This window comes from Histoplasma capsulatum, genomic scaffold (genome assembly GCF_000149585.1).
Source record: "Histoplasma capsulatum NAm1 scaffold_1 genomic scaffold, whole genome shotgun sequence".
Classification (NCBI taxonomy): Eukaryota; Fungi; Ascomycota; class Eurotiomycetes; order Onygenales; family Ajellomycetaceae; genus Histoplasma; species Histoplasma mississippiense.
The window spans coordinates 593,114-605,433 of NW_001813982.1; the positions used below are offsets into that span (position 1 = coordinate 593,114).

Sequence of the window (12,320 nt, forward strand, 5' to 3'; positions counted from 1 at the left end):
GCATTGACACACCCTTTTGCAAGCCTTGTACAACTCGATCAATTTCATCGCAAACGAGAGACCCAAGATCACCCCCTTGTACCAGATAACCTGAACGATTCAAATCCAAGGTCTACCATGAGCTGGTGCATGACCTTAGCTATGTCGGTCTCATAGAAGCCACGCGTTAGCGGCGGTGTTGACGAGAAGGCGTAGCCTGGGAGGGAGGGGACGATCAGATGATAAGGGAGGGTTTGAGGGGTGTATTTCTCCCGCATTAGGGTGAGGAGAGGAAGGAATTCGAGGAAGCTGCCTGTTTGTGAGAGGGGACTTTGTTCAGTTGTGTGTGTGTCTATTTTATTCACCCCTCTGGATATCGACTCGTTGGATACAATATATTCTGAGATGGAAGGGATTGGACGGTTGAGTTTGTATATACCTGGCCAGCCATGGAGCAGTGCAATGGGGATCGCATCCGCTCTCTGAGAGAATAAAGCGACGAAATGGATTTTAAACTCCTCATTCTCATTCCCGGCGGGGAGATCGACCGTTGCCTTGAAGTTGGGAAATGAGTTGATGAACTCCTCGTTCTTCCTCCTGCGGTGCACCGAATTTTAGAATTGCCACATATATACTGATGACATCCCATTAACTCTCCTCCCCCCCCCTCCCTCTCTAAAGTGAATCCATGACCCATCTCCAACGGATATATTTCCCAACCTTTTTTCTCGGACCTGAGAGCTTGATCAAAGAAAAGAAGAGCAGCATACCAATCAAACTCCTCCTCCCAGTACTTCTTCGTTTCCGTCAGCCACTTATGGCTAATCCCATACCTCCCATCTTCCTGCAGACTCTCATATGTCGGTGCGGGGATCTTTGACAGTTTTAACAGCGTCTTGAATTCGCTTAGCTGCTGTTCGGGGATTGCGACATGGAAAATTTCTGGGGCCTTGAGGGCCACGGATGGTACGGTGCTGTAGCTTGCTGCCATTTCCCCTTATTCTTTTTTTCTTCTTCCTCTGCTTTTGAAGGTCCTCCTCGGTTAAAAACTCTTTTTTTTTTTCAATTTTCTTTCTCGTAAATTCGTATAGTCATTCCTCATTTGCCGTTTGTGTTCTAGAATGATAATTTATAACCTTATATCTGTTGAGCGTACCTGTGGCTTTGATAGTTAGTTCCTTGCTGGCGACCATTAGGCTCGTTGGTGGGGGCGGGGCTTTCTGGTCCTGAGCATGATTTATGTTGAGTGCAAGGATAGTGCAACTAACTGTGCCAAGCGCTACTCACTACCATTAGTGAGTGCGCCACAGCATACAGAAAACCACACCGTACGGAAAATATTATGAATATCATCAATCTTCATTCTTTAAATATTCATTAATCATCATCATCATGTTTAAATCTTCCATTGCAAAATGTCATTGACATGTTTAGAAAGAATCCAACATTAAAAATCACATTCCTGTTGTTGACTCGTAGACTGGCTGTGTGACCTTGCATGGGACTGGGACTAAAATATTTCCTCAGTCCCATTATCAAATATCTTAGTCCTGGTCTCATAAAGTGTTTATTAAATTAATCACTTTACACTGTTTATATTATAAATCTAGTCCCAGATCATGTTTTTTCTTATAAATTATTGATTCTGGTCCCATTTGATCCCATTTTTGTAAAATGGGACCAAATGGGACATGATTTACCATATATAGAGGATCCTCCTACAACTTTTCTATGTTTCAAGCTGTGTTGGGTGGAATTTTGCATCATGAACTGCACCTGGAAAGCGTTAGCAGGACTTCAATCTCGAAGAGGCAACACAAAAAGGGGGAGGAAGAGGGGAACAGACTTAACCAGCGTGATGCTCAACTATCCATTTACCCCGTCGAGAAAGTCAAGTGGCTAGAATTCAGGAGAGGGAGGTTTCTGTGGTTCGGGAGACAATAAGTTATGTTATTCACTTGGGTATCGAAGTTCAAATCAGTGTTGCCAGCTGCAGGGTTTATTGAGATAGTAAATCCCCACGCCCATAGCTAGCTAACACCATACACACATTTATATATATGTCATCGATCAAAATAATAAATAATGTAAAATAAACACCAAACCAAATGTGTAGTCAATATAAAACATCATTATCCATCCATATTAGCATTAGCGTTAGCATTATTATGATTGCTGTTGTTAACCGGTTGAGCACCCAGCATCCACCCAAGCCCACTGGCCAACCCGCCGGTCACCATATTACTAACAACATCCCTCTTCCTAACCCGTCCACCCGCACTTCCCTCGCCACCACTTCCGCCTCCCGTACCCATGGCATCCATACTAATGCGTCTCGAATCACTTGAAACACCACTAGCAGGAGAACCAGTCTCAGAGCCACGAAGCGGAAACGCGGTTTTGCTAATTGCCTGAGCCGCGCCGCGCGCCACTTCAAATAACCCCATGGGCGCCTCTTCATACCCGCCGGCCAAGTGGGATGTGCGTTTGGCCTGCCCCGTCCGGAACCACTTAGCTCGCTCTGTTTCTAGAGCATCGAGTTCAGCATCGGACGGGCCGAAACCGCCTGGCAAGGTTTTTGAGCTGGATGTGATACTATCCCCCCGCGCGTCCCAGTTTTCGGCCTCTGCCGACTCTCGCGCGCGGAGGGAAGTCATCTCTTCATCGCAGCGGCGCCATACGGCAAGGATCTCTGGGAGGTTCTCGGGTGAAGGTGTGAGTATTAGCGCTAGAGAGAGCAGTTCCATGCGTTGGGAAAGGTGGAGGATCTGAGATTGGAGCGGTTTATTAGTTGATTCCGAGACGTTTGAGCGATGTCGACCAGCATTATACGCGGCACGCCATGATACATCATCGCCTTTGGCTATCGCAGTATTTGATGTTATTGATGGTGGAGCCAGGCGTGTGAGAACGTAGGAATATGCGGTATCAAAATCATTGGCTTCTAGAGCAGCGGAGATGGAGAGTGATATGATTCGATGATCTGAGGCTAACAATTCTTCTTCGCGAGACGGGGTTTCTTTGTTGTGTATTGGCTCATCGCCGCCTCTGGGACGTGCGGGAAAGCCTGCGGTAACGAGGTGTCGGGCAATTGTAATCAGATTATCGAGTTCTGTGTATGCTTTGGGATTTTGCTCGAGGACTTTGCCAATTAATGAAAGGGGATCATGGTGCACGCGGATGCTGACAGGTTGGAATGGGACTCCATGTTGCAGCGTCAGGGAATATAATGATAATGAATGCGTAGCGGATATCAACGCCCTGATTTGGTGAAATGTTTCAGAGTGTGGGAAGTAAGGTCCAAATGACTCGAGCCTATCATCAAAGTCAATATACTGTTAGGCATGGCCAAGGGAAGCAGATATACATTTCTGAAGCTCGCTTTATCCCGCCTCTCGTTTATTTCCATTAGTGGCATTGTCGTATGCCGCAAATATTGCCTCTGTCACTGCAGCCTCAATTTGTGCTGGTGGGAGTGGGGACGAGGTTAGGGTATTGGCGTAGATCTCAACCGCAACCTCGTATTCTACGATTGGTTAGACAGTTAACACCTTACTTTTAGAGGGGATAAACACTTACGTCTTGCATTTAACATAGTTTTCAATATTTCCCCTTCGAGGAGAACTAGAGGAACGCGCCAGAAAAGCCCATGGCCGGGAATGAGTTTCGCTTCAAGCTTCTCGAATTGATCAGAATAGCCCCAGTCTCTCAACCAGAGTAGCTGTAGCCTGACTTTCTTCCAGTCACGTCCTGTTTTATGGTCCCGCTGCAGGGCTTCAACAACAGAATGAAACTCTGAGAGCTGCATTTCATCGCTAGCGAGTAGACAAATATCCGCAGCCGCCCTGCATGAAATTGCATGGCCGAAGCCAGCCAAAGTACGAATAGAAACAAGAATGGCGTCAATGAACGCGATTGACTGAGTAGTGGGGAATGTGAGGGGATTAGAAGGCTCTAGCAGAGCATTCTGGAGAATGGCGCCTCGAGCAATATCGGAAAGGCAAGTAAGGTCGAGATTGAGAGGCTCGAGATCATTTTCAAATATGCGCAGGACAGAGTGACCAGGAATCTCAAGCAAGGACGCAATTCTGGATACAACACGACAGGATCCATCGAGGGTCTCTGGTGTAGCTACTGTGGTCGCATAAATAGTAGCAAGCGCGGCTTGACCGTAGTTGAGAGAAAGTTGAGTATCGCCATTAGATAACCCCAAACCTTCCGACTTATTATAGCCGCCAAAATCTATATCGTCCGGACCTGACCATTGTTCTACAGCTTCCACTGCCATGGGAAAGTCCCTCATGCTGGTCGACAGCAGCCACTCGTTAACTTCTTGCCATCCGTCTCTTTCTGACTCAGACGAAGGTTCTCTGTTATCAAATATAGCAATTGACCCCGAACGCTCAAGTTGAGTGAGTTTCCGTCTTTTCGAGCTCGCATGACCGTACATCCATGGCCCTACCAGACCCCTTAAGTCTCTGCCTACATCCCCACCCCTATTCCGCGACTCAGTCTTTGACAGCAAGATGTTGACCGCGCTTCCTGAATCCAACGACTGTATAATGTCCAAAGATAACTCAACGTCATTCTCCCAATGGTATTCATAATTGAATCGAAGTAGAGGTAGCGCGGTCGATATGACCCAGGTTTGCAGGTACTCCGAAGTGTGAAGGAATGGCTCCAGTAGCTCGATAATAAAAGGCTGTAGCCCCGACTCGTTGTCTATTCTGTGCGCTCGATGGATGAGAAATTGAACCAGTGGGATATCTGGTTCGTGTTCTGCATGCCCGGGGTACCGGAGCGGTAGAAGATGTAGTCGTTGGACCTGTTTCCTCGCTGCAGATGTAGGCAGCTGTCCAACTGAAGCAAGATCCAAATCATCATTTCCATCCTCTGCGGGAGGTGTGGATCCGTTGACTAGGCTCTCAATAACAGGGGTGTATCGGGAAGGCTCGGTGCTCTCAGGCAGAAAGGTCAAAATAATGCGGAGGAATATATCGATGTTATCGCCGCCATGGAAATGGGACTGTAAACGTGGCAATGCGGACACATCGCCGTTTACGCAGAGCTGAACGGCAAAGACGATGAGATGGGCATCGGACAATTCTGCAAGGGATTTCATGGTGGTGCTCTTCTCATGGCGAATAAGAGCATTTCAAGCAGTTGCAAGAGTGCTTGCGCACAGAATCATGGTCAAGATGAAATCAATGCGTGGGTTGGTGAGGCTCTTGGTCAAAAGCTCGGGCCAATCGTGGCTCGTGCTGGCAACAAACGACGCATTTCCCCGAACAAGAGCCTCAACTCCGCCAACTGCAACTTCGTCCAGTCTCAAGCGCAAGCAATTTGCTATCCACCCCCTCCGCGATTGAAGCTCCAATTGGTACTTAAAAATGGCATCAGGATATGGCCTCAATGGCGGTATGTATCAATTTTTATTTCGACAGATGCCCACTCTGCCCTTCCCTCCATTTCCCACCTTACGAATCCCGTCCTCCCTTCGTGCATGGGTTGCTAACTCCTCAAACTGACACCGAATCGTCCATCCAGGCCCGTCCCGCTGTTTCCCCTTCTGGCAAGAACTTCTCGGTTGCTACGTAGTTAATGCTAGCGAAGGCGATGCCGGAAAGAAGAAGTGTGTCCCAGCACTAGAGGATTACCATGAGTGTTTGCATCACAGAAAAGAGGTAAAATTTCCCGGGAACCGCTATCATCGAGAATGTATCCCACGGGAATATCGAGTCCGTGTTGGCAAAGATGAAAATGATTCTTGAGGGCTAATGCAAAACAAAATGGCTGGATCTAGGCTGCGCGAATGCGGGCGATGCAACAGGCATATCGAAAGGCGGAAGCGGCACATCCCAGAGAGAATGCGCCAAAGGCGGAACAGATACGTTCGTTAGGATTATTAGGCAAGGACGAGGAATCAAAGGCAATATTGGGGGCGCGATGAGCCCAGGTATTGGGGATGAGACAATTTTTAGCATGCGTTGAGGAGGCATTTTTCCGTTACTATATGTACTAGTCTCTATACCTGTTGGTTTTTTTTTTTTTTTTTCTCTTCTCGTTTGCGGACTCCCATTTCGTGCCTTTTCATCGTTTCTAAAGGTCCGGGGCTGGGGCGGGAAGAGTTGCATGGCAATGCAAAACGCACAATGTGATTTATGTATTTTCACTCTAGACTTTGAAAAACATATATGACATCGCCTCTTTCGTCCTCTTGCAAATGTATCATCATACTATTTTGCGTTGGCGTTTCTTGATATCCCGCGCTTTTTTCCCTGTCTGTTATCTACATATCTACATATTCTTGTTGCAAGCAACGGGTGACTTTGCTACGCAAGAGTTCCTCATCCGAAAAGCTCGCAGGATACATGAGAAATTGTCCCGTATATTCCCTCCCCCCCCCTTGTCTGATCTTTTCCTTGAAATGACAAATCCGATTCTCAGTTGAATAGCCCTAGATTTCTTGATTTATTTGATATATACATATTTTTTGATATTTTGGTAATGGCAGTTTTCGCTCAAATTCGGCGATGATAAAATGTTCCCGGAAGAATCAGATGACGCTTCTGTTGGTCCACTGTTTAGCAAAAGCCAGTCGCTAAAACAGTGCAATCATTACTCAGATATTTGGGTCCGAATGCAGGTTCAGCGTTGAGGTTTCCAGAAGAGTCGATCTCCTAAAGTTGACTATGACGTTGACATACTGAGATACATTGTTCCTTCCCGGAAATTATTCCTTGGCTGATAGTCGGTGAATTAAAGTATTTATTGAATATTTTTGACCCTACTCCGTAGATGAATAAAGATTAGATTGCTTCGAATTATCTCCCCTTGAGAGTTGGACAACTACTGCGTATTTAAGCTCTTGGTTAGTGCAAAACGAGACCACAGGAAATTTTCTCAAGAGTGCCCATCAAAAGGCTAAAAACAGGAAATGTCTGTGCAGCAGAGTGCATTGGTCGCGCCGCGTACCGGGGCCACACGGGGGGAAAGAGGAGTAAGGGGCTGCCAGACCAGAAGAAGAGAGAAGAGAGTTGGGGCTCCGCGAGATGGGCTCAGTGGGAAGATCAGCCTCGGCGAAAAAGCGCCTGCACTCAGATCTGGGCAACGTTGGGCAGTTTTCAAGCCGGCGACGCCTGCTGGACCCGGTGCAGCGTAACCCTGTTCAACAGCCTCAATTTCGCGAGTGCCGAAAGCTAACGGACGCCTATGGTTCATGCCTCCATGAATAGCAACCCACAGTATTACCAGTATTACCTCCCTCATCCTACGCTTTCTCTCCCTGGCAGATACCGGCGCAGTAACAGCTCATCCTCGACGGTCAATTAATGATCAGCAAAGAGCCGAGAGGGGATTAGGGTCCAACATCACGTGCCGCGCTACACGACGCCTCGTTCCAGGGATTACATGCCGCTATGCTGCAAACGGCAAACTTAGCGAGGCGTAAACATGGGTAGGCGCGCTGGCTGGAGGACTGTCCCAATGATATAAACATCCAGCGCGACCTCGACAAATTTTCTCTGAAGCTCCACACCCCCAATATCGCCAGCCCGACAGGCCAAACTCGGCCAGGCCTCTTTTGCTGCTTTTACTACCGCCACTCCTCTGCTGCTTGCTGGTGGTGTTGCAGCTCCACTTCGCTTCTATACTTGGTTTTTTTCTTATTTATTTTATTTTCCCCAAAGAAAACGCCACGGTTGCAGGTCTCAAATAAATAGAGACACATCACTACACTAATCATAATAATTTGGTTTTTTTTTTTTTTTTTTTTTTTTTTTTTTTTTTTTTTTTGGCTTCTACTGTGTTATGATGGGTATTGTGACGGGTTGCTCCCTGACTGCGACAACTACCCCTACTGCCCCTACCGCCCTTACCGCTCGCTCTCCCCTTATATTTTTTGCTATTTTTGCCTTCTAGTCCCGTGACTCGCCATGACCTCTAGGTACCTGCTTCCACCAATCACAATGGCATTGAACCACCGACGCTAATGTTCTTTTGATCTAGGCTCGACCGGCTTGTTACGTGAGTATTTTCCATTTTGCCGCTCTCTTTGTCAGCCCCGATGGTGAATCTGACCAATCACACGCCCAACACAGCCTCCTGGAGACAGGAAGTACACCCCTTATCAGAAACACTGCGGCTCAGCAGCTTGCGGATGTCCAGAAACAACATCCAGATGAACTGTTCAATCTGCTGGGTCGAATCTTGCCATATCTGCGGTCGAGGTCATGGGACACCAGGACTGCAGCTGCGAAGGCAATCGGCGGTATTGTCGGGTATGCTGAACGTTTTGATCCCAATGCTGATGAAGGCCTCAGTTCCGTAGAGGACGAGGTTGTTGGAGATGAAGATGTACCGTCAACTGTCAAGAAAGAAGAACACAGGGACGCAGCGGAGAACGCTGGTCCTGAAGACCTTCTCGACTTGGACTCCCTTGATATCAGCTCAATCCTGAGGTTTGGGCACAAGCTCTTGGGTAGCGCGGGTAAGGAGTATGAATATTCTTTTGCTGGATTGGATGCGGCCTCTCGGCTGCAGCACCAGAAAAGGACACTGTCGTCGCGCTTAGGTCTTGGGGGGGAGTATATGGAGGAGGATTTAGTCAATGAAGCTGATTTCGCTTCTCAACCATCGCGCAAGGGCTCTGAGGCTAAGCTCGAGATTGCAATCCCACCCCCCTCTCGCAAAGGTAGTACGTTCAGTAATCCGTCCCATTCCATGGCTTCCCCACATGACCCTATGCAGGCGACTCCCACCAACGGAGATGACCAAGGACTCAGCAAACGGCAACTGAACCAGCTGAAGAGAAAGAATAAACAAAATGCCAAAATGGGAGCCAATAAAATCCGAGTCGTCGACCTGGCTGTCCGGAAGCATCCTGATGTCGTAGCTACACCTGTTACCGCTTCCACACCGCATGCTATCAAAAAGGAGGAAAATGGCGATGAGAGCAATGGCGACAAGAAGATGGATTATTTTTCGCTGGAAAGGACTGAACCAGACGATGATAGTAAAATCGTCTCCGAATTCAAGGGTCCCATGGTGCCCGAGAAACCTCCAATTCAAACTGACGCGGAAGAAGAGGGTTTGGAATGGCCCTATGACCGCATGTGTGAGTTTCTGATGGTTGATCTGTTTGATCCCAGCTGGGAAATTCGCCACGGTGCAGCCATGGGTCTGCGAGAAGTCATCCGTGTCCAAGGAGCTGGAGCCGGGCGGGTTCGTGGTAAAGGGAGACGCCATAACGACGCGCTCAACCATCAGTGGCTAAATGATTTAGCCTGCAGACTTCTTTGTGTCTTCCTGCTAGATCGTTTCGGTGACTATATTTCGGATAATGTAGTCGCCCCGATCCGTGAAACTGTCGGCCAAACTCTGGCTGCTCTTCTATTACATTTACCCTCCAAGTCTTTGATTTCTGTTTACCGCATCCTGTACAAAATGATCATGCAAAATGATCTCGGCCTCTCTAGTCCTATATGGGAAGTGTGCCATGGCGGTATGATCGGACTAAAGTATTTGGTCGCTGTCCGGAATGACATTCTTTTAAAAGAGCCTGAAATCCTTGACGGAGTTATCGCTGCTGTGATGAAAGGATTGGGAGATCATGACGACGATGTCCGTGCTGTCAGTGCCGCTACATTAGTTCCTATCGCAGAGGATTTCGTGAGGCTTCGACCGGGCTCGCTACACCCCCTGATCAACATTTTGTGGGAGTGTCTCTCTAACCTCCAAGATGATCTCAGTGCTAGCACAGGATCTGTTATGGATCTGCTCGCCAAACTCTGCACGTTCCCAGAAGTCCTTGAAGCAATGAAAACAAATGCTGCCCACGACTCCGAATCATCCTTTGAAAACCTTGTGCCGAGACTCTTCCCATTCTTACGACATACCATCACGAGTGTGCGATCCGCAGTACTTCGAGCTTTACTCACGTTCTTAAAACTTGATATCGAAGGGCAAAACGCTTGGGCTGACGGGAAGGCAATGAGACTTACCTTCCAAAACCTACTTGTTGAACAAAATGAAGGCGTTCTTAAGCTGTCGCTCCAAGTTTGGTTTGAGCTGCTGCAAGCATTGGAAGACCGTGGTCTGTTTGATACTGATGACGAACTCTTACCATCTCTACAGCCGCTTATCACGGTAACAATGAGCCCTTTTGGCGTGCCACGATACCCTATCCCTATGGATATTTCTCTTTTCATTCGCCCATCTGGGTTACCATACACGTCCGCTGGCGCTGTTCCAAGGAAGTCGTCTCCCACCAGTACAGCCTCCGAACCACCTGCGAAGGGCCGAAGACGGAAGGCCGAGAAAAAGGATATGACAGCCATTTTCACTCATAATGTCGATGGCCACATGTTGCAAGGTGACATTGATCTCGTCGGTGTCGAAACGGTTATTAGGTCAAAGATTTACGCTGCAACTGCTTTGGGTCGACTTTTGTCCACTTGGGATAGCCATGACCGTTCAAATCTGTGGGAGACCATTTTGCCTTCTCTTAAATCTCCTGGCTCGACTTCGCAGCTAGTGGCCGCAATGGTCGTCGTTGAGTATGCGAAAATCAGAGGCCCAGAAACCAAATACACCTCTCTGCTATCACAATGGCTAAACTCGGTGATTGAAAATGAGAGGCCATCGTGGTATAGCGATATAGCCAGCTATTTACATATTGCTCGTGCACAGTGTCATTCCCTCCTCAATGCCTTTAGAGACCATGCTCACGTTTCACAATTCTCCCTTCCCATGCTGGCAGTCGTAGTCCAAGGAGATCAAGACGCCGGTCCCAATGCCTTTTCCATTTTGGATGCCGAAAAAGTTCTAGGGCCTGATTTTGAAAGACTGAAAAAGAGCCTTTCCCCAGCACAGAGAATGACCGCGCTTCAGGTGCTCAATGATTCACGAGCAAGTGCACTAACGGCTGTTGAAGAAGCTAAGGAAGTTAAAGAACAACGTGATATGCGAATTAGAGCCGCAGCAGCAAGTGCGCTTGTCGCTCTTCATGACATTCCCAAGAAGCCAAGCCAGATTATCAAAGGGATGATGGACAGTGTCAAGAAGGAGGAAAACGTTGAATTGCAGCAGAGATCTGCGTCAGCTGTTGCATCACTTGTGCAGTATTATACGAGTTCCTCCAAACGGGGCCCTGTGGATAAGGTAATTGGGAATCTTGTCAAGTTCTGCTGTATCGATACTTCGGAGACACCTGAGTTCCATCACAACGCAGGTTTGGAAACTGCAATTCTATCGCTTCTTAAGGAAGAGGATAAGAAAGACCCCGTTGACGCTGCGAGATTCGAAAAGGAGTCCCGGGATGCTCGTATCATGCGACGAGGTGCCAAGGAAGCATTGGAACAATTGGCAAGTAGATTTGGTGCGGAGTTATTGGACAAGGTCCCTAACCTTGCAAGCTTGATTGAAGATCCCTTACGGAGTGCTCTTGCTGGTGATCTTCCATCCGATATCAAGGACCCTGACAATGGAATTGGTCAGGAAGTCGTTGATGGATTATCGACGCTGCGAGCACTTGTCCCTAAATTTCATTCTGGCATTTATACCTGGATTATGAGCCTTATGCCCATCATTGCAAAATCTCTGCAGTGCAAACTGTCTGTCATCCGATATGCAGCTGCTAAATGCTTTGCAACTATCTGCAGTGTTATAACCGTTGAGGGTATGACAATGCTTGTGGAGAAGGTGCTGCCCAACATCAACAATGCGTTGGATGTCCACTGTCGGCAGGGAGTCATTGAGTGCATCTATCACTTGATACATGTCATGGAAGATAACATTTTGCCTTACGTTATTTTCCTTATCGTCCCTGTTCTTGGACGAATGAGCGATTCTGACAACGATGTAAGACTCCTTGCCACAACTGCCTTTGCAACACTGGTCAAACTTGTTCCTCTGGAAGCTGGGTTACCAGACCCACCGGGTTTATCCGAGGAGCTCTTGAAAGGACGGGATCGGGAGCGGCGATTTATGGCCCAAATGCTCGATGTCCGCAAGATCGAACCCTTTCAGATCCCTGTTGCGATCAAGGCGGAGCTCCGTTCATACCAGCAAGAGGGTGTTAACTGGCTCGCTTTCCTTAATCGATACCATCTCCATGGAATCCTCTGCGATGACATGGGTCTTGGTAAGACGCTTCAAACTCTCTGTATCGTGGCTAGTGATCACCATATGAGATCCGAAGAATTCGCTCGGACAGGCGCACCTGAAGCACGGAGATTGCCCTCGTTGATAATCTGTCCACCAACCCTTTCTGGGCATTGGCAGCAGGAAATAAAAACAGTATGCTCCTTTTCTTGTCCGTGGCTAAGCATATATGAAGGGGG

General features: G+C 47.9%; 4 protein-coding genes across 4 annotated transcripts; 2 read left to right on the forward strand and 2 right to left on the reverse strand.

The window, feature by feature from the left end:
- Positions 1-68: 68 nt before the first annotated feature.
- HCAG_00183 (predicted protein) lies at positions 69-970 on the reverse strand (the record flags this gene model as incomplete). Its single annotated transcript, XM_001543087.1, has 3 exons — positions 69-292; positions 419-576; positions 750-970. The coding sequence occupies 3 exons, from the start codon at positions 968-970 to the stop codon at positions 69-71; spliced, it is 603 nt and encodes a 200-aa protein (XP_001543137.1).
- A 463-nt stretch (positions 971-1,433) lies between these two features.
- Positions 1,434-5,101, reverse strand: HCAG_00184 (predicted protein; the record flags this gene model as incomplete). The annotated part of the gene is made up of 5 exons (XM_001543088.1): positions 1,434-1,489; positions 1,680-1,755; positions 2,229-3,294; positions 3,463-3,505; positions 3,559-5,101. 5 exons carry the CDS (start codon positions 5,099-5,101, stop codon positions 1,434-1,436), a joined length of 2,784 nt encoding a protein of 927 aa, XP_001543138.1.
- A 268-nt stretch (positions 5,102-5,369) lies between these two features.
- On the forward strand, positions 5,370-5,929 carry HCAG_00185 (predicted protein; the record flags this gene model as incomplete). The annotated part of the gene is made up of 3 exons (XM_001543089.1): positions 5,370-5,397; positions 5,527-5,663; positions 5,783-5,929. 3 exons carry the CDS (start codon positions 5,370-5,372, stop codon positions 5,927-5,929), a joined length of 312 nt encoding a protein of 103 aa, XP_001543139.1.
- A 1,984-nt stretch (positions 5,930-7,913) lies between these two features.
- On the forward strand, positions 7,914-12,314 carry HCAG_00186 (conserved hypothetical protein; the record flags this gene model as incomplete). Its single annotated transcript, XM_001543090.1, has 3 exons — positions 7,914-7,924; positions 8,079-12,121; positions 12,262-12,314. 3 exons carry the CDS (start codon positions 7,914-7,916, stop codon positions 12,312-12,314), a joined length of 4,107 nt encoding a protein of 1,368 aa, XP_001543140.1.
- Between the last annotated feature and the right edge of the window lie 6 nt (positions 12,315-12,320).